A 19249-nucleotide genomic window follows, 5' to 3' on the forward strand; every position below is an offset into this window, starting at 1 on the left:
GGCTGAGTGAGAGCTTTGCCACCTTCTCGCTGCGTACCAACACCGGCCGACGTCGATAGAGAGCTTGGAAGATGCTGGCTGCCACCCTGAGAGATGCGACTCAAGCGCGCAGAGGTCTCGCTGTAGATCTCATCAGGGCATTCCCTTATACCTATCAGGCTGCCGGCCCATCATCGCAGCGGCTCCTCCACTCGTCACCATCTTGTAATGACGACCTCGACCTCGACCCAGAGTCAATCCAGGCCAAGATGCTCGCCAAGCTCCAGTCACGCTATACGAAGCCTCAGCCACCGCAAGCTTCGGCGCAGCAGCATCAAAGACAACAGCAGTCTCCTCCCGACCAGTCTCCCTCTCCCCTGCCACCGTCAGTCGCCGAGCAAGCCACCACCTCACCCGAGGCCGCAGCAGAGGCGATCACGCATCTCGTGGCAGAGTCCCTTATCGAGGCTGAGGCGACCGGGGTGGCTCAGGCTGCCCTAGCCGCTGAGACCGCAAGTCCGGCCCAGCCACCACCTCCAAGCGACACCACCCCCGCCGAGGCTCCCACCGTAGGCAAATACGAGGAAGGACGCTTCCTCCCCAAGACTCCAGACAATTCTCCATGGCTAGCGCGGTACGTCCGTCCGTCTCATGCCGGCTCAGCAGAAGGGGCCGACGTGCCCTCGATCTACTACGGAAAGCTGCTCAAGCCTGGCGGCATCCGTGGGAACAGCAGTGGCACGATGAAGTCCACCAGCCAGCGCCTGAAAGACCTTGGGGTCAATCCAGCTTCGCTCCCGCTGAACGATGCAAAAGCTATGCGCGCTGTTCAGGCTGGAATACGTCGATTTGAACGAGCAGGAAGGATGGTCGGGGCTAAACATGGGGCGTGGCAATACAAGTCGCGCAAGCTGAGCGAGGCGGAGATCGAGCAGTTCAGGCAGGAGGTAGAGGCAGAAGCGGCTCGCGCTCTCGAGGAAGACGAGACGACCGACTACAGCGACGATGGCAATCGTACAGTGATGCGTCGCGGATTCCCCACCGGTACTGACACCAGTCGGGCCCCAGGTGGCGGAGGAGGCAGCGGCATGACCCTTCGCCGTTGGACATCTGTCGCAGACGAGCGCATCGAAGCTGCTCGAGCTGCCGGCCTCTTCAAGGAGAACAAGCTTCGAGGCAAGCCCTTGGAGGCAGAAATACACGAACGTAATCCCTACTTGGGGCATGAGGAACGACTTATGAACCGGATGATCAAGAAACAGGGCGCGAGCCCGCCTTGGGTCGAGCTCAACAACACCTTCCATTCGCATTTGGGTCAATTTAGGGGGAAGCTGGTCGATACATTTGCCAGGAGAGCAGTCAGGGCTTTGACGCAGAGCGGGGCTCTACTGTCCAGCGGAGGGCCGGGGACGGGCACGACAGGAGGAACGGAGGAGTCTCGTCGTGCCTACTTCCTAGCACTAGCGCAGGGGTATCGCGACGCTAATTGGGAGAGGGAGGAGCGCGCATACCACGAGGAGTCGGTCAAGGATCTCAACGACACGCTCCGCCGCTACAACAGCATTGCGCCTCCTTCGGCAAGGAAGAGCCCGGTGGTCAGGGAGGTGGAGCTACAGAGGTGTTACGAGGTAAGCGCAGAGGTCATTGCGGAGGGGCTGAATGAGGCGTGGCTGGAAGTGACAGGGCAGAAGGTCAGGCCGGACATGTCTAGTGGAATGTTTGGAGGAAAGAGTGGTCCACAGGTGTACGACATATGGGGCAGACCGGTGCAGGACAATGCGAGCACCAGCGCTGGTAATGGTGGCGGATGGTCGCTTTCGAGCCTCTTCGCGCGTGACCACGCAGCTGACCTGGAGCGCTCGAATGTGGGAGGGGATGGCGATGAGAGGGACAGCGTTCGCAATCGGAGCGACGCCGACCAGACAGGGCTGCATCGACGAAGCAAGAGCAGCGCAGAAGGTGTTGGCCTGATCACGAAGATCAAGCAATGGCTGGCGCTAGAGGGCGGCAGTAAAGATGGCGAGGAGGCCTCTCGAAGATCATGAGGGGCTAGAAGCATTTGTATCTTACCTCCCACTGTAACATAGTAAGCAACTTCCACATCTCATTCAGTCAGACGAGCGAGCGGCGACTTCTCTCTATCTCTCCTGCAAGTTGCTCTTCTTCTCGTTCAATCGCCGATTGTGACTTCGGACTGTTCGACAGGAACAGCGAACGAGCTCGATCTCAAGTGTTGGTCTGCGCGTCCGCGTCATTTTCGTGGGCCGACGCGGGCTGCGTCTGCTTGGCTGTGCCGCTCGTCGAGGCCCCTATCGAGCCAGGCGGGCCACTTGCCGCTTTGGACGGACAGGGGTCGAAGTTAATTGAACACAAGCGGCAGCCAGGCGGCGACTAGCAGTGAAAGGCAGAGGCGGCTTGATCCCTTTGATGGTGACGAGGGCCGCCACTCGCTCATCCATCTCTTCTTCACTTTCATCCATACCTTCGACTTCAGCTCGCTCAACGCACCACGACGGCTTTGTTTGTTAGCCTTGGCCGTTTACTGCCCACACAAGCAAGCGCGCCGAGCTCGCGTGGACCAGCCGAGCGTGCCTCACGCACCTGATAGATTCTACCCTCAACGGATCGGCAAGACACGACCCAGAAGCATGGCGAGGTACGCCCCAATCGAGGCCGACAACGGCATCGGAATCGACACTGATACCAGAGACTACTACGACGATGGAGGTGAGTCCATTAGCGCTTGTAGGCTACCACACGAGAGAGAGAGATGAGCGGCTCCACCCAACTGTCAGGGGCGGGCGGAAGGGGGGGCTATGCTCCATCGGCAGTAGCGTCAACGCTTGGCGTTAGTGCAGTCGGCCGGCCGAAAAAAGAGCGTACGGTAGGGGTGACGATGCCCAGTCGGGCAAATGTCGCCAAGAAGCAGCAATTGCTCGACCCCCGCACATCACGAAATCGCCTGAATTGGCGTCGCCGTCGGCCAACACTGCACCACTGAAGTGGACAGTCCATCGTACGCTCGCTCGTTCTCTGCCTTGGTCAGGAGTCTCTCTCAAACGGCGACGTAAAGAGGAACCTCTTGTATTGACAATAGCACCGTCTTTCTCACCCTACCACCATCCGCTCAGCGCTTCCGCCTCCTCATCGACTCTCCACTCTCTACTCTCCCTCTCCATACCACGAAGCCCTACCAGCAGGCTCAAGAACATCACTGCATCAGAGTGGCAGCAGCAATCGCTACAGCGATCCATTTCACCGCTCTTCATCCTCGCGCCCCGTAAGCATGGACAGCAATCACAATGGCGGCTACAGCTCTCGTCCCATCGCGGGAGGCGCGGCAGCTGGCGGTTACTATGGCAACGGCGGCGGAAGCACAAGGTACGACGATGCATATGCACCGTACGGCAAGATGGGCGGTAGCATAGACGATATGCACGAGCATGATGGCGCTTGGTCAGGAGCACCGCAGACACAAGGTATGCTGCCTGGACGAACCGTAGCCTTTGCCAATGCCAGTGCAGGCTGGGCTGCTCACACTCCTGCACTCGACGCGAGAGAACGCTACATGGCACGGATGGAGGCGAACGGCGGCAACGGAGGCGGCTACGGTGACTACAGCGAGAAAGCCGCGATGAGCGGAGCGCGCGGCAGCAGGAAGAAGTGGTGGTGGATCGGTGGCGCCATTGCTCTCATCATCATCATCGCCGCAGCCGTAGGCGGCACGCTTGCCGCAAAGAATTCTTCGTCGTCCAAGGGCTCAAATACGGCCGGCGTAGTCAAGACGTCTGGTAACGACCCTTCCAGCTTCACGAAGGACCCGCGACTGAAGCAGAGCTTCTACAGCATGTGCTACACTCCGTTCCACGCTCAATACCCGGCTTGCGGGGCGGTTCAATCGAATGTCACCGAGGACATCCAGCTCCTTTCGCAACTGACTACCAGGCTGCGCCTCTACGGCGCGGATTGCGGTGTTAGCGAGATGGTCCTCACAGCCATCGAAGAGACCAAAGTCAACATGACCGTATGGCTCGCCTTGTGGGTAGACGACAACGCTGAGACATGGCAGCGTCAGCTCTCTACCACGCAAGATGTGCTCAAGAAGCACGGGGTGGACCACGTCGAGGGCTTGATTGTGGGCAACGAGTACATCCTCAATGGCGGAAGCGTGGCCACGCTGCTGGAGAAGATCACCCAAGTCAAGACGTGGGTGTCGGGGCAGAACTACGCGAAGACAGTTCCCATTGCGACGGCCGATGCGGGCAGTATGATCACGACGGAGCTTGCGCAGGGAGTGGATGTGGTGATGGCTAATGTGCACGCTTGGTGAGTAGGGCGCCGCGGCGACGACCCTGGGCGGCACTGTTACCCCGATAGTAATGCGGCAACGCTGACCGGCTTCTTCACTTACGCTCACGCTCACGCTCAGGTTCGCCGGCACGCTCGTAAGCGACGCCGCTGGCTGGACGTGGGACTACACCAACAACAACGACCCAGGCATCGCCGTAGCCGCGGCCACCAACAAGCCCGACCTCTGGATCGCGGAAACGGGCTGGCCGACCAACGCAAACGACACTGCTTCGCTGACCCTGCAAGGCGCTCAAGCAGGTACGGCAGAGCTGCAGACTTTCCTCGACACCTTTGTCTGCCAAGCCAACGCAAACGTCACCGCGGATGCCACGGCGGTTGCGGCCGGTACGCCGGTGACGGTGTACAACAAGTACGCCTTCTTTGAGGCCTTCGATGAGACCTGGAAGTCCATCTATGGTGGTGTGGAGCCTTATTGGGGGCTGTTTGACGCGAACAAGCAGCTCAAGAATGTTACGATTCCGGATTGCGCCAGTGTATGAGCGGCGGGGCAGGCGCGGCGGTGGGCGCAGTGGTGGGCGCGGCCGGGGACGCAGCGATATTGGACACTCTCTTGACTCGACTTTTTCTCTCTCGCTCTTTCTCATGGACAATTCTGCGCGCCCTCAATCATGTTGTCAATATCACGATGCGTTCCCAGCGAGTTTGTTTGACCTGGACGATTGCTTGTCACGACTGCGAGGCCGTCGTAGCATGCTAGACGGGAAGACGCGCTTGAGCGACGCAGCTCTAGCGATGCAATTGTGCTTTGCTGCGCTGCATTCTCACCGCTCTCTTACCTGGAAACGGGTGCACCTGAGCGATTCTTCTCCCTCTGCGCGCGCCGTGAAGTTTTCGTCTCCCTCGACAGAGTTGGATTGAGTGCTCAGTCCGCCAGGCTCACGCCTGCGCTTTGACTGCTCTCTAATTCAGTTGGTCAGGGGTTCCTCTAGGACCTCGAGTATCGCGCCTGGGCTCGCCCAGGGTCGCTGATGATGTGGAAGGCAGGCAACTGCGCACCACGCCGAATGAGTCCAACTGCAGTTGTCGAGGGATAAAGACTGGGAGCTGGCGAGATCATTGTCTCTGAAAGCGCGCTAAGGCCTCGCAAAGAGGAAAAGCTTTTTTTCTTTTTGTGTCGCCGAGTGATACGTGTGGCTATTAGTGGGATGGGGTGGGGCTCTCCTTTTTGGCTCCGGACCTAGGTCGACGCGGCGGTGCAAGGTGGACTTGGAAGGAGTGGAGGAGGAGGGGCTTTAGGGCGTAGGCGCGAGAACAACACTTTGCGAAGGAGAGCGAGCAACATCACACAGCCGCACAGCCTCTTTCGGTCACTCAATCTTACTCCTTCGCCGCTGCTCCTCACCATCGCTCATCATGGCTCCATCATTCAGCGGCGCCTTTCAAAAGATCTTCAAGCCTGACTCACACCATGAGCCCGGCGCCGCTCCTTCAGCGTCGGCATCAATGCCAGTGCCGCCTACCGGCAACTCGAACGGCTCGGTAACCGTGGGCTACTTCCCGAACTGGGCCATCTACGGGCGCTCGTACAAGCCACACAACATCCCTTGCTCTTCACTCACCCACCTCCTGTATTGCTTCGCTGACGTCAAGTCGGACAGCGGCGAGGTCTTCCTGACCGACGCCTGGTCTGACGAGCAGATCCACTACGATGGCGATTCGTGGGAGGAGCCTGGGTCGAATCTTTACGGCAACCTCAAGGCCATCTACAAGCTCAAGCAGCACAACAGACAGATGAAGGTGCTGCTCTCCATCGGCGGATGGACTTACTCCCCTCACTTTGCGCCTATGGCTTGCGACAAGAGCAAGCGGGCACGATTCGTGGCTTCGGCAGTGGACCTGGTCAAGGACTATGGCTTCGATGGACTTGACGTTGACTGGGAGTATCCACATGATAGTAGGCAGGCAGATGACTACGTAGCCCTTCTCAGGGAGCTCCGCGAGGGGCTCGACGGGCTGCAAGGACACTTGCGGGCGCAGACCCCCTTCGAGTTGACGATTGCGGCCCCTTGCGGGATGGAGCAAGCCAAGAAGCTCAAGATTGGCGAGATGGATCGCTACCTGTGCGTGCGAAAAGCCCGCTCGAGATAGACTGTAAGAAGTCTGAAGTAGCTGACGCTCCCCACTCTTTGCTGCCCGCACGCAGCACCTTTTGGAATCTAATGGCCTACGACATGGCTGGCTCCTGGGACAGTCTTGTGGGCCACCAAGCCCCCCTCTTTGGCCCCTCGCCAAACGTCCACGAAGCAGTCGAGCTCTACCTCTCACACGGCGTGGCAGGCGCGCACAAGCTCGTCCTCGGCATGCCCCTCTACGGTCGCGCCTTCGAGCACACAGATGGGCCCGGCTGCCCCTACCAAGGTGTGGGCGAGGGAAGTTGGGAGGCCGGCTCGTGGGACTACAAAGCACTGCCCTTGCCGGGATCACAGGAGCACTTCGATCCTCAAGCGGTCGCGGCGAGCTGCTATGATGCTGACAAGAAGAAGTTTGTCACCTACGAGAGCATGCAGTCCTCCCTGGCTAAGGTGAGGTACATGCGCGACAGGGGAATGAAGGGGGCGATGTGGTGGGAATTGAGCGGGGATAGAGAGGGCGAGGGCAGCATTGTGGGGAGAGTGGCGCGGGAGATGGCCCCGCTTGATGCGACGCCCAACCATCTCGACTATCCTACAAGCAAGTGGGATAATCTGAGGGAGAAGAGGATCTGACGAGGGAATGAGGGTATGAGAGAAATAGATTTGCTTAGTGCGCTTGCTTGCTGCGCTTGCTGATGCGTGACATGATGCTGATGCCCTGTGGCCGTTTCGACGCCCTTGTTCCCTTTTTCCCTTTCGCCAGCTACGCCTCCTTTGCCTCCTCCGCCTCGTTCTCCCCCTCCCCACTCGTCTCCTCTCGCTCCCAGAGTACCAGTGCGGCACGCTTGTGAGGCAATTGGATCTCACGATGAACCCTCCCACCAGTCTCGCACTCATAGCGGATCATCTTGTCATTGGTGACCTTGGGCTCGGAGCAAATGAGCGGGCAGCGCGGCTCGAGCTGACGAATCATCTGCGGGGGAAGATCGAGGGAGGCCAGAGGGTGAGATCACTTGATTTTAAAGTTACCTGCGGTACTGCGCTGCACTCACCTCGACAACAGACGGCATCCAAGCATGAACGCGATGAGGTCCTCGAGCCCACTCCTCTCCCACGAGTGCATGGAAGCCCATTGCCTGCTCTGGCCAGTCATAATGCGGCGCCAGGTTGCTCTCGGCAGCCCAGTAGATCTCAATGTAACCCCAAGGCTTGCCCAGCTCGTCGCCTTTGTCCATCTCCGAGCGGCTCCAATAACCGATCAGCCCGAGCTGGTCGTCTCGCCCCTGCACATCAGCCAGGTAGGCGCGCTGCTTCTCCTCGCTCCACGCCTGGTCCCATCCTTGAGCTACGCGGGGCGATTTCTGCCAAGCGGTGAAGAGGGAGAGGTGTGGAGAGTGAGGGGACAGGGATGCGGGGACGTAGTGAAGAACATTTGGTTGGGGGAGGGAGGGGAAGCGGCGAGTGTAGAGGGCGCGTAGTGGGCGTGAGGATGAGTTGGAGGGCTCGACATCGTGGTGGAGCGAGGGGCGGCCTGCATTAGGGGCGGATCGCTGCTGTGAGCGGCATCGAGGCAGCAGCTCGTCCAAGATGTCGGGTGAGGCCAGATGGCCAGCGTCGACTGGTTGAGATTGTGAGTATGAGGGGCGCACGGTCATGTCAGGGCGCATCGAGGACAAAGAAGAAGGTCCTGGCTCTGTCTTGGAGTCCGTGTTCAAGCCGATGTGGATGCTGCTGCTCCTTGGCAGTGAGTGAGGCGGCGTCGCAGGAGGTGGAGCCGTCGTGATCATGCTGGCGAGCGATGGAGATGATAGGTGTGGTGGGGGTCCAACTCGGAACTGATCGTCAATGCTGTGATAGTAAGGGAAGCAAGCTTGTCAAGGGGCGCTCTCTCCTTGTCGAGCTCATCGGGAGCAAATGGGGCTAGCCTAGTGCGACATCGGTCTTTGTTGGAGCGTGCACGGCCTGCAGCAGAGGGCGACGAGGGCAAGGCAAAGGGTCCTGGAGATCCGCCCTCGCCCAAAAGTCGATTACAAATGGGATTAGCCGGTCGAGCGTCGAGCGTCTAGTCGAGCGCTGCCTTCAATCAGCTCGTTTCAAAGCAGGCAGCAGAAGCAGCAGCAGCAGCTCCAGCGGTCGATAGCCGCTTCCTTGCATGACTGCAGTCCAAGAGGAGGAAGAAGAGCTTGACGACCATCAAGTGACGCTGCGTGTGATGAGAAACAGGGCTAACCCGTAGCTGTCGCTTCCCAGAGCGTAGGGGCTGGCCACTGTAAACGCTCTTGGATCGTCAATTCAGTCGCACCTCACACCTGAGATCATGCGAGAGGGCCAGCCATTCACCCCCCGCTCGCGCCCAGTTGCGAACCTCAAGCGCTCGTATGATCGCTTTCAATGATGAGGATCATCATTTGACCTGACCTCTTGTCGAATATCTTGCCCAGACGTTGGCCAAGCAAGCCCTGGTGGGTGCAGCAATCATCGTAGGCGCTTTGCTCAAACCACGTGGCTCGGCTTCTTGTCGGGGTCCGTGCGTGGGCCTCTCCGCATCGAAGCTGTCACTCAACACTTGGCCTCCTTTCCTCCACGAAGCCACGCTCAATCCCTACTCAGATGGCGCTCAGACTCCCCGCAACATCCTTCACGGCTGCTCCTCGTGGTCTGCTGGCCCGCAGTGCTGCAGCATCGGCGAGACGCAGCTACTCGACGCCGTCCAGGGTTGCATTCGCTGAATCGTCCTCGTCCGGTGGTGGGTCTCGCGCTACGACCAAGCAGGGCTTCCTTGATGTGAGTACGGAGGACACCTGTTACCGGAGCAACAGACTCTGACCTTCGTCGTACTGCCCCGCAGTCACTTTTGAGAGGATCTGAGAAGGCGCAGGCAGAGGGCGCCACCACACAAAGTCACTCGGCCAGCGTCGCCCGCGGTCGCTACATTCACGAGATCCAGCGTCACGATGTCAAGCCGGACTGCATCGAGGAATACAAGAGAGTGCTGGCGGAGTGGTACCCAAAGATTTCGGGCGAGGCACAGAACAAGGCGAGGTTGACGGGTAGCTGGGAGGTCACGCTGGGTGATGTTGAGACGTTTTGTGAGTGTGCCGAACAACCCGCTGGACTCCGGAATACTGACTTAGCTGCCTCACTCAATTGCCCGCGCAGATCACATCTGGGAGTACAACGGCTACGCCGGGTATGATGCCAGCCAAGAATCCATGAAGCAGTCCAAGGTCCGAGACCAACTCCACGCCGCCATCCGTCCTTTGATCAAGCATCGCTCCAACTGGATCTGTCAGGAGTTCGCTTTCTGGCCAACGGCCGAACCTCAATCCAAGGGTGGTGTCTATGAACTTCGCACCTACCATCTGAAGCCAGGCAAACTCCTCGAATGGGAGCAACACTGGCGTCGCGGACTCGAGGCGCGACAGAAGTACACCGAGCCTGTCGGAGCGTGGTTCAGCCAGATCGGGGCCTTGCACACCGTCTTCCACATCTGGCACTATCCTTCGCTGGAGGAGAGGAAGAAAACGAGGGACGCAGCGTGGCAGGTGGAGACTTGGCCCAAGACGGTGACGGAGACTGTCAAGCTGATCGACAAGATGCACGCTCAGATCATGGAGCCGCTGCCCTTCTCGCCGCTGAAGTAGACGGGTGAAGAGGTGGTACGAGGGGTGTTGTGTGTCGCATGCTCGTGAGCCTAAGAATTGTAACTAGCTAGCAAAGTCGGTTTGATCATAATCATCACGCTCGCTCCATCGACGTCGTGTGCATGGCCTGGCTGTATGCTGAGTCGCTGTCGTAGCGCTGGCGGGAAGGGCGTCGATGCGGTGCGGTGCGTTGCGTGCGGTTGCGCCACGCGGATGTGGCTCACTTACTCACTCGACTCACTGGCCGAGTTGATCTGGCCCGCCCACCTCCATCCCAACTCGGGATGCGGGCGGCTGCTGCGCTTGCGTCGCATCGACGAACCTCGACTGTCTCTCCTTCCAACACTACCAAACAATCCGCCACCACTTTCCTTTTCCTTCTCACCCTCCTACGAAATTCGAGCCCGCTATGTCGATGGACACGGGTCTCATCACCCTCGTCAACAAGCTCCAAGACGCCTTCACAAATGTCGGCGTGCAGCAGAATGTCGACTTGCCTCAAATCACCGTCCTGGGCAGCCAGTCCTCTGGCAAGTCATCCGTACTAGAGAACATCGTTGGGCGTGACTTCCTACCTCGAGGTACAGGTATCGTCACTCGTCGTCCTTTGGTACTGCAGCTCATCAACAGGCCCGCGGCTGACTCTAAAGCTGGCGTCCAGAATGGCGATACGCCAACCCCGGGTGCTGATGGGAACAAGAAGAACCCATACGAGTGGGGAGAATTCTTGCATCTACCGGGAGAGAAGTTTCATGACTTTCAGAAGATTAGAGAGGAGATTGTGCGCGATACGGAGCTCAAGACGGGTGGGTCCGCCGTCAAGGGATGGAGTGACTGCTAGCTTGCTCAGTGCTGACCGACGCCGACGACCCCCTTCCCTATCGTGCTCGCTCGTAGGCAAGAACGCAGGCATCTCTCCTCAACCGATTAACCTGCGCATCTATTCGCCCAACGTCCTGACCCTGACCCTCGTCGACTTGCCCGGATTGACAAAGGTGCCCGTCGGCGACCAACCGCGTGACATTGAGCGTCAGATCCGCGACATGGTTTTGAAGTACATCTCAAAGCCAAACGCAGTCATCCTCGCCGTCACTGCAGCCAACACTGACTTGGCTAACTCGGATGGGCTGAAGCTGGCGCGAGAGGTCGACCCGGATGGAACGCGTACGGTGGGCGTTTTGACCAAGGTGGATCTGATGGACCAGGGAACAGACGTGGTTGACATCCTGGCTGGGAGGGTCATCCCGCTTCGATTGGGCTATGTGCCCGTCGTGAACCGTGGACAGAGGGACATTGACCAGAGAAAGGAGGTCAGCGCTGCGCTCGAGGCGGAGAAGCAGTTTTTCGAGGGGCATCCGAGCTACCGTAGCAAGGTGAGTAGCGACGCTACCCAGCCAATGCTCATCCCTTGGTCATACTGACGACCAAACCTTGGCCCATCTCCGCATTAGGCCAACTATTGTGGCACACCGTTCCTCGCTCGCAAGCTCAACACGATTCTCATGCACCACATCCGCAACACCCTACCCGACATCAAGAGCAAGATTGCCTCGCAACTAGCCAAATATCAGGCAGAGCTGCAGTCACTTGGTGGCCCGCTGGGCGACGCCAACTCTGGCAACATCGTTCTCTCAATCATCACCGAGTTCTGCAACGAGTTCCGCACCGTCATCGACGGCAACTCCAACGACCTCTCGGTCAATGAGCTGGCCGGGGGTGCTCGCATCTCGTTTGTCTTCCACGAGCTCTTCGCCAACGGCGTCAAGGCCATCGACCCCTTCGACTCAGTCAAGGATGCCGACATTCGCACCATCCTGTACAACTCGAGCGGTTCCTCCCCTGCCCTCTTCGTAGGCACGACGGCCTTCGAGGTCATCGTCAAGCAGCAGATCAAGCGCCTCGAAGACCCCTCGCTCAAATGCGTAGGCCTAGTCTACGACGAGCTGGTGCGCATCCTCTCGCAGCTCCTTGCCAAGAATCAATCATTCCGCCGCTTCCCTGCACTTAGGGAGCGCTTCAATACAGTCGTCATTCACTTCTTCAAGCGCTGCCTCGCCCCCACCACGAAGCTGGTAACGGACATTGTCAACTCGGAAGCCTGCTACCTAAACACAGGACACCCAGACTTCATCTCGGGGCATCGCGCGATGGCCATTGTGAACGAGCGCCTCCACCCTCCCGAGAAGCCGCCTACTGAGCAGAGGCGCAAGGACCTCGCCATCAACAACGAGAAGGACCTGGACGTCAATGTCAAGAACGAGCAGGGCTTCTTTGGCTCCTTCTTCGGAGGAACAAAGCAACAGCAACAGAACCGCGCTCGCCAGGCTTTGATGGAGAGTCCGCCTCCGCAGCTGCGCGCCTCTGGCCAGCTGACGGACAGGGAGACGATGGAGGTCGAGGTGATCAAGCTGCTCATCACGTCGTACTTCAACATCACCAAGCGCACCATCATCGACATGATCCCCAAGGCGACGATGTTGCACCTGGTGAGCGAGGCGAAGAATGCGCTTCAGAGGGAGCTGCTACAGGAGCTGTACGCCAGGCAGGAGACGATGAACGAGGTCATGAAGGAGAGTGACCATGTTGTCACGAGGAGGAAGGAGTGCGTCAAGATGATTGCAGCCTTGGAGAAGGCGTCGGAGATTATCGCTACCGTCTAGAGTATGGGCGAGGGAGGGAAGGCTGCAAGACGAAGGCGGCGGCGGCGGCGGCGGCGGCTGCGTAGATGGGGGCAGAGAGACGGAAGGCAGAGATCGACGACCCAACGGAGGACGCGGAAGGGATGTCTGTCTCTCTTTACACGATCGGTACCAATGACCCACTTCATGACTTGCTCACGACGATCGCTTCAAGCTCAGATGGCAGACGGTGGGTGTGTGTGTTTCGAGAATGAGGGTGTGAGATTGCCACTTCGAGAAGCGAAGGTGAAGATGATACCTCCGCAGCACAGCGACGAGATCTCCCGTAATGTGTACAAATGGGGCCCAAGAAGCCAAAGAGAGAGAGAATGGTTGCGCGGTATACGCCTACGCTTACTCCCTGCCAGACTTGATGACACCACGAACCAGACCGGTACGGCGGGCAGCAATGAGACCGGCCTTCTGACCAGCGGGGGCCATACGGGCGACGGTCGAGGCGTGACCAATGTGCTGGTGGTTACCACCACCGTGCGGGTGGTCGACGGGGTTCATGGCAACACCACGAGTGCGGGGCCACGAGTTGCGCTTGACGCGGAACTTGTGGTGAGCACGACCGGCCTTGAGCATGGGCTTGTCAATACGACCACCACCAGCGACGATGCCGACGGTGGCACGGGCCGTGGAGGCGACCGACTTCTTTGCGCCAGAGGGGAGACGGATGCGGGTGACGTTGTTGTCGGCGTCGTGTCCGATGATGGTGGCGTAGTTGCCCGAGGTGCGGGCGAGAGCTCCACGGTCACCAGCCTTCTCCTCGACGTTGCAGACGATGGTACCCTCGGGGAGGGAGGCGAGGGGGAGGACGTTGCCGACGTTGAGTGCCGACTTCTTGCCGCAGTAGACGAATTGGCCGGTGTGCATGCCCTCAGTGGCGATGAAGGTCTCGACGCGCAGCTTGTAACGGTAAGGGTCACGGAAGGCGACGCGGGCGAGGGGAGCACCACGACCGGCGTCGTGGATGATCTCCTTGACTACACCGCGGATGTAACCGTTGCGCTCAGCGTAGTCGTAGTTACGCAGGCGAGCGGGGTTCTTGTTGAGGTGGGTGTGGGACTTGAAGATCCCACCGGACTTCCTCTGCGAGCGGATGACACGACCCCTGAGATAGAGAGAGAAGAGAATGAGGGGGTCAGCTGCAAGTTCATGGCGGGAATGGAGATCCTCCCTGTCCAAGCCCTCCATGCCGTCCAACCAGCCTGACGACACTTTTGACAGGAATGCAGCATGACCTGACGCGAGGACGTTGACGCCGGCAGCAGCCTTCTACGCTCCTGACCTCCTCTTCATCGATCTCGATACGATGCTCGCCCCCTCTGCCCATTCTTGGGAGACACCTCGTCTGCGCCGGCGTGCCCATTCGTCCACCCTAGGCTGATCCAACCATCCATCCTCAATCCCTCAATACTGATCGCTGATCGCTGATACCCACATATTACTGTTTGTTGCAGAACAGAGACGTGGTAGATAGCGATATGGGCGAGAGGTGGGCGAGGATGAGGAAGATGAGTGGGAGGAAGGGAAGATGAGGAATCGGCAGGTCGATGGAACGAAGAGTTGAGCGTCGATGAATCCGAGGGCGAAGTCAATTGGAATGAGGGGGGCAGGGAAGGAAGGGAGAGTGAAGCTTGAGATCAGCTGACTGCTTGAATACCGTTCATACGCCCATCGACGTCGCAAACTCACGCTACTTGATGATGACAAGGGAGGTGGTGAGGATCAGAAGGCTGCAACGGCTTGTCGCTGGAACTTGGACTGGCCGCTCTCCCTCTCCCTCTCCCTCTCGAATCGTGGGTCCACTCGCTCGCCTCTCGCCCTCTCGCCGCCCGCCCGCCCGCTCCGGCTGCGCTGCTTCTCTCTTCGCTCTGTTCAAGTCACGTGCAGGGGGTGCTCGACCCATCTGCTCCGATCCGATTATCCAATCTTCACGGATGCAGATCGAGGGCCGGAACGGGCAGCCAAATTCACGACTCGTCAACGACTTTGCGGTTTCCGAGGTCGATACCACGCCATCGCCTCGCGAGCTCTAGCTACCTTGGAGCAGTAGCAGCAGCAGCAGCAGCGGCAGCATAGCCATCGTCGTCTTCTTCTCTGTCGTTGAGGTAACAGAAGGTGAGCATACGCTCGCGAGTCAGGACACCACTGGGAGGAGGAAAGCAGCGCGATCAATTCGCAAAGGGGAAACGTGCAAGTGATGAACAACCATATCACATTCAAAGATCAAGCTCAACAGTCCAACCCACCCGTCGCTGGGATCGGGATTGACGACCATCATTCTGCAATGCTGATTGCCAAAACGTGAAGAGGAGAGGAGGAGGGGCAGACGTTGCGCGATGCGGCTCGTATCTGTTTCTGGTCCACCTTTACTGACTGACGCCCTCCCTCTACCTCCTCATCGCCAGAGCACCCGCCACGATGATCATCCCCGTCCGTTGCTTCTCATGCGGCAAGGTCATCGGCGACAAGTGGAACGCCTACCTGGCGTTGCTCCTCGGTGGAATGGAGGAAGGTCCAGCATTGACCGAGTTGGGGTTGCAGCGATACTGCTGTAGGAGGATGGTGTTGACGCACGTCGATCTGATTGAAAAGCTGCTGCAGTACAACAGTGAGTACAATGAGACCATCATTGCCTTTGCACTATGCTGATCCACCCAACTCTCCCTCTCACCCGCCAGTTCACGAGCGTAGAAACGTCTGATGACGAGCACCTAGCAAACCAAGTCCTTCCTCTCCCGCCTCGATTCCGCTCCTTCCACGCCTATCACGCCCTTCATTCACCAGCTGTCGTCATCTTGTACTACCATGTTTCAATAGTTATTCATCGCCTTGTCTACATCCTGCCTACGCTTCAAGCCAGGGCCGGTCGCTCCTTGACGCCAGCTTGTCTGAAGTCTTGGCTACGGTGTGAATGACGTTCAAAATTGTCGTAATGACTTCACTGTCACGCTGCAATGGTGCGTCTAGTGATACATGATGATTGAGAGATGGATCGCGCCCTGCGTTCGCCCCTCTTCCCCTCCACTGTCTTCTACTGGTATCCCCCGTAATGATGATGCGCAGGCGGCGGCGCGTAGCCGTAGTAACTGCCATGATGCTGTTGTTGCTGATGATGACCTCCGTACCCCTGCCAACCGCCGTACTGCTGCTGATGATGCTGCTGCTGCTGCTCACCACTCCCACCGACGCTCGACAATAGGTTCTGAAGCCCGCTCGAAGAGATGCCGTAGCTCTCCAGCGACGACGGCGGTGCCGCACCACTACCTGCTCCCACGCCGCCACCACTGCTACCACCCCTGAGCTGTCGCATCAACTCATTCAGATCAGCTTGTGCCGGAACCTGGAGTGGCTGGTCCCAACCTTCAGGCAAAGAGATCTTCTTCGGCTGAACGCCCTCTCCAGCCGCAGCATTCAGCGGCTCACCCGGGGAAGCCGGGATCTCAGCCACATCCATATAGATGGCGCTAAGAGCCGACATTTCCCTCTTCTCCTGCGCCTTCTTCTCCTCACTTTCAGCACCTCTCTCGGGCACTGCGTCATCCCCCTCCTCGACGGGCACCTCAACTTCGCGAGGGAGGTACCACTCTACTTCCTCCTCGAGCGCATCGTCCTCTACGTGAGCAGCTGACTTGAGGGCTTGTCCCTCGTCTTGCTCAAGACCGTGCAAGCCGCCTGACTCAATGGTAGCGTGCATCTCGCTGTCCCCGTCGCCGTCAAATCTGGCCTCGATCATTCTGACCTCCACGAGGTTCTCATCTCGCCATTTCACGCGCTTGCTTGGCTTGGTGCGAGGACCGGGAGTAGTTGTCGCAGCGTCGTTGCTGGCTTCTGATGGCTGCGCGCTCGAGGAAACTCCTGCTTTGGTTCCTGCCCCAGCACCGCCTGTTTTGCCTCCTGCTCTCGAGGATGACGACGCAGCAGGCCCGGACTTGCTCAGCAGATCGCTGAACATGTCACGCGCACCGGTGGCTGTCGCCATCTTCTTGGTCTTGGGCGCAGGTTGATGGCGCTTTGCCTCTCCCCCAGTCTCGTCATCGAGCTCGATTGCGAGGCGGCGCTTGGCCGCGGGCGGGCCCATGGGAGGTGCGGGTGTCTTTTTGACCTTGTCATTGCATTTGAGGCAGGTCTGCTCGATCTTGCGGGTGTGAGGGCCAGATGCTGTGAGAAGGGAGGGAAGCGGTCGTGTCAATGTACGAAGCGCGGGTCTCGCCGAGCTACGCCCAAACTCACGCTTGATTCTGGTGCTCGACGTTGTGCCCGGGATCATGGGCGTCTTGCACTTTGTACAGAGATCCTTCGTATCTGGAGCAAGCCGCGTCACCGTCTTCTTGGCCAGGCTCTGCATGTCGCTCGATCTATCCGAGCCGCTGAGGGCTAGCTTAGACCTCGACGCTGATCCTTCCGCTTTCGATGCAAAGCTTCCTAACGCCGACACGTACGCAGAAGATTGTGACAGAGAGTTGAGAGACTGCATTGTGTCTGACGCCGTGGCACGAGGAGGAGCAGCTGGCGTCTTCTTATTGCCTTGCTTAGACGAAGCGCCACCTTCCTCAACGCCTGCATTGGTGACCGCCTTGCTCGATGATGCTTCGTCCTTCTCAATCATGTGCACCCACCTCTCGCGAATCTCAGTTGCCAGCTTGATTGACTTCTCCTGCCCCTTCTTCTGCACCAAGCCTAGAGCTCTTGGTAGCGCCCGATTCGTTTCTTTGTCGAGCAGATGCTCCTTCGGCAGCACAGGCAATTCGTCAAAGAGGCGAAGCAGAGGCATTCGAGTCTTGCTCCAAGCGGGGTCGAGGGATTCTCGCAACCACGTCGCCAAGAGCTGACGACCAGCGGGGACATCGAGAATGGCTCCGAAGAGCGCTCGGCTCTCGGTCTCATCGATCTGAGCAACAACTCTTTTGCGAAGCTCACAGCTCATCTCTCGCGATCGGAATGGCCCGTCGCTTTTCGCTTCGTAGCCTGGCTCTGCCAGGATGCTAATCAAGGTTGCAGCAGACTGCGACGGATTCGCGCGAATGACGTTCGGTAGAAGGACGGGTGCTATGGAGGAGGCAAGAGCATCGTCTGCTGCAGCTTTGCGCGAAGCCGGTGAAGGAGGTGGGGAATTTGTCTTGGGTTGTGAAGGTCCAGCATCGACGAAGAAGTCGACGCCCGACAACGAGGACGACGGAGGTGTCGATTTGAGCGTGTCGGGCGTGAAGCCGTGAAGTGGCCTTGTCCAGTTGAAGGCCTCGTTGAGACTCATAACGACTGCTCGAGCGAAAGAATGGAGATGCATATTTGTGTCAGTGACGTGGTCCTAGTCATCACCGGAATGAGAAACGATGTTCGACACGACTCGTAGCCGTGACCTCTACTCGAGGTGCTTGACGCGGCGGCCAAGAAGCCACGTGGGCATGACCTGCCCCTGGGCGTGACTTTCCTGCCAGCAGGATGGCGGGGCGTGAGCCGTCCAAGGCTACCGAGCATCGACGGCATTGATGACGTCGTCGGCGTGCAGAGAAGCGGCGATGGTGTCCGCACCGAGGTTTTGCAGGTCGTCGTTTGCTCGCTGCTGAGCATGACGACGCCGACGCTCGACCGCGGTCGAGCATGAGCTGCCCCAGGTCAAGCAGACCGGCTCGCGCCTCGTCTGGGCTGAACAGTGCGAGGCATTGAGGCTGAGTCGAGTACGACAGAGATGAAAGGGAGAGAAGAGGCAGCACACTATGAACATTGACAAGGGAACGATCGAGAGGCAAAGCCAGGCAGACGAGAGCAAGGCGGAAGCGATGCTGTCGTGCACATTGAACCACTTCTCTTCGGCGGACGGCCAACACGTGCTTCTCTGCGAGAATACTAACCATGCCAAGGGTGATCGAAATGGAGGGAGTGGGCGGAGCAGACGAGCCGCGCTTCTGATAAAAAGTGGGGAGTCGCCTTGCGAGACGTTGTCAAGTCGAAGGGATGGTGAGGAGAGGCTTTGCTGCTCTATGCCGCGATGTTGACGGGCGGCAAACTGAGCAAACCGAGGCCCAGAACCAACCACCACAAGCAGAGACGACGGCAAGCAAAGTGCTCGAGAGACGTCTACGATAGTAGCGTTGGATGCGTGGAGAGCTCCAGCTTCGACTTCGATGAGCTAGCCAGTAGAGTGAAGCAGGAGCGTCGGCGTGGAGATGAAAGCAATGGTTAGGGAGCCAAAGCAGCCGCTCCATCGTGCCGCCTCTCGTCGTGGGCCTGACGCCGGGCCGTCTCTGGACAGGCCAATGAATCCGCGCGACGGAACGGCCTGCCTGCCTGCCTGCTTGCCATCGAATCGCCCTCGCCAGGCTCAACGCCGCCACTTAGCCCGCCTCGTGGCAGCGTCGTACCCAAAAAGCTCTTCCATCTTGTGATCTCTTCAGGGCTGTGATCTCATGATCTCTCAGACGCATTTCATATCAATCTCAGAGGCGGTCGTCGTACTCTAGCGAGGGCAAAGTCGAATGAGTAGAAGAGAGGTAGG

At 58.7% G+C, this 19249-nt stretch overlaps 10 protein-coding genes across 10 annotated transcripts; 6 read left to right on the forward strand and 4 right to left on the reverse strand.

Annotated features, from left to right (window-relative positions):
• Positions 1-35: 35 nt before the first annotated feature.
• On the forward strand, positions 36-2205 carry BDZ90DRAFT_229633 (hypothetical protein). Its single transcript, XM_025505150.1, has one exon. It carries the CDS (start codon positions 72-74, stop codon positions 2022-2024), a length of 1953 nt encoding a protein of 650 aa, XP_025365234.1. The 5' UTR covers positions 36-71; the 3' UTR covers positions 2025-2205.
• Positions 2206-3613: 1408 nt separating this feature from the next.
• BDZ90DRAFT_214994 (glycoside hydrolase) lies at positions 3614-4829 on the forward strand (the record flags this gene model as incomplete). The annotated part of the gene is made up of 2 exons (XM_025504203.1): positions 3614-4305; positions 4409-4829. The coding sequence occupies 2 exons, from the start codon at positions 3614-3616 to the stop codon at positions 4827-4829; spliced, it is 1113 nt and encodes a 370-aa protein (XP_025365235.1).
• Positions 4830-5793: 964 nt separating this feature from the next.
• BDZ90DRAFT_245060 (glycoside hydrolase) lies at positions 5794-7055 on the forward strand (the record flags this gene model as incomplete). The annotated part of the gene is made up of 2 exons (XM_025507487.1): positions 5794-6410; positions 6494-7055. The coding sequence occupies 2 exons, from the start codon at positions 5794-5796 to the stop codon at positions 7053-7055; spliced, it is 1179 nt and encodes a 392-aa protein (XP_025365236.1).
• BDZ90DRAFT_229637 (hypothetical protein) lies at positions 6748-8399 on the reverse strand. The gene is made up of 2 exons (XM_025505151.1): positions 7475-8399; positions 6748-7395 (listed from the first exon to the last, which is right to left on the reverse strand). The coding sequence occupies exons 1-2, from the start codon at positions 8207-8209 to the stop codon at positions 7186-7188; spliced, it is 945 nt and encodes a 314-aa protein (XP_025365237.1). The 5' UTR covers positions 8210-8399; the 3' UTR covers positions 6748-7185.
• A 633-nt stretch (positions 8400-9032) lies between these two features.
• On the forward strand, positions 9033-10066 carry BDZ90DRAFT_216318 (NIPSNAP-domain-containing protein; the record flags this gene model as incomplete). The annotated part of the gene is made up of 3 exons (XM_025504263.1): positions 9033-9206; positions 9271-9511; positions 9582-10066. 3 exons carry the CDS (start codon positions 9033-9035, stop codon positions 10064-10066), a joined length of 900 nt encoding a protein of 299 aa, XP_025365238.1.
• A 314-nt stretch (positions 10067-10380) lies between these two features.
• On the forward strand, positions 10381-12874 carry BDZ90DRAFT_248277 (hypothetical protein). Its single transcript, XM_025507622.1, has 3 exons — positions 10381-10872; positions 10964-11439; positions 11518-12874. The coding sequence occupies exons 1-3, from the start codon at positions 10476-10478 to the stop codon at positions 12724-12726; spliced, it is 2082 nt and encodes a 693-aa protein (XP_025365239.1). The 5' UTR covers positions 10381-10475; the 3' UTR covers positions 12727-12874.
• A 132-nt stretch (positions 12875-13006) lies between these two features.
• Positions 13007-14464, reverse strand: BDZ90DRAFT_229640 (putative RPL2A-ribosomal protein L8.e). Its single transcript, XM_025505152.1, has 3 exons — positions 14446-14464; positions 14192-14197; positions 13007-13861 (listed from the first exon to the last, which is right to left on the reverse strand). Coding segments are annotated over exons 2-3 (765 nt in total). The 5' UTR covers positions 14194-14197; positions 14446-14464; the 3' UTR covers positions 13007-13098.
• A 710-nt stretch (positions 14465-15174) lies between these two features.
• Positions 15175-15457, forward strand: BDZ90DRAFT_257703 (putative DNA-directed RNA polymerase II chain RPB10; the record flags this gene model as incomplete). The annotated part of the gene is made up of 2 exons (XM_025507981.1): positions 15175-15364; positions 15435-15457. 2 exons carry the CDS (start codon positions 15175-15177, stop codon positions 15455-15457), a joined length of 213 nt encoding a protein of 70 aa, XP_025365241.1.
• A 330-nt stretch (positions 15458-15787) lies between these two features.
• BDZ90DRAFT_257704 (hypothetical protein) lies at positions 15788-18007 on the reverse strand (the record flags this gene model as incomplete). Its single annotated transcript, XM_025507982.1, has 2 exons — positions 15788-16914; positions 16987-18007. The coding sequence occupies 2 exons, from the start codon at positions 18005-18007 to the stop codon at positions 15788-15790; spliced, it is 2148 nt and encodes a 715-aa protein (XP_025365242.1).
• On the reverse strand, positions 17930-18893 carry BDZ90DRAFT_19220 (hypothetical protein). The gene is made up of 2 exons (XM_025503880.1): positions 18606-18893; positions 17930-18536 (listed from the first exon to the last, which is right to left on the reverse strand). The coding sequence occupies exons 1-2, from the start codon at positions 18606-18608 to the stop codon at positions 18069-18071; spliced, it is 471 nt and encodes a 156-aa protein (XP_025365243.1). The 5' UTR covers positions 18609-18893; the 3' UTR covers positions 17930-18068.
• Between the last annotated feature and the right edge of the window lie 356 nt (positions 18894-19249).

Source organism: Jaminaea rosea (genome assembly GCF_003144245.1).
Source record: "Jaminaea rosea strain MCA 5214 unplaced genomic scaffold BDZ90scaffold_1, whole genome shotgun sequence".
In the NCBI taxonomy this organism is placed as follows: Eukaryota; Fungi; Basidiomycota; class Exobasidiomycetes; order Microstromatales; genus Jaminaea; species Jaminaea rosea.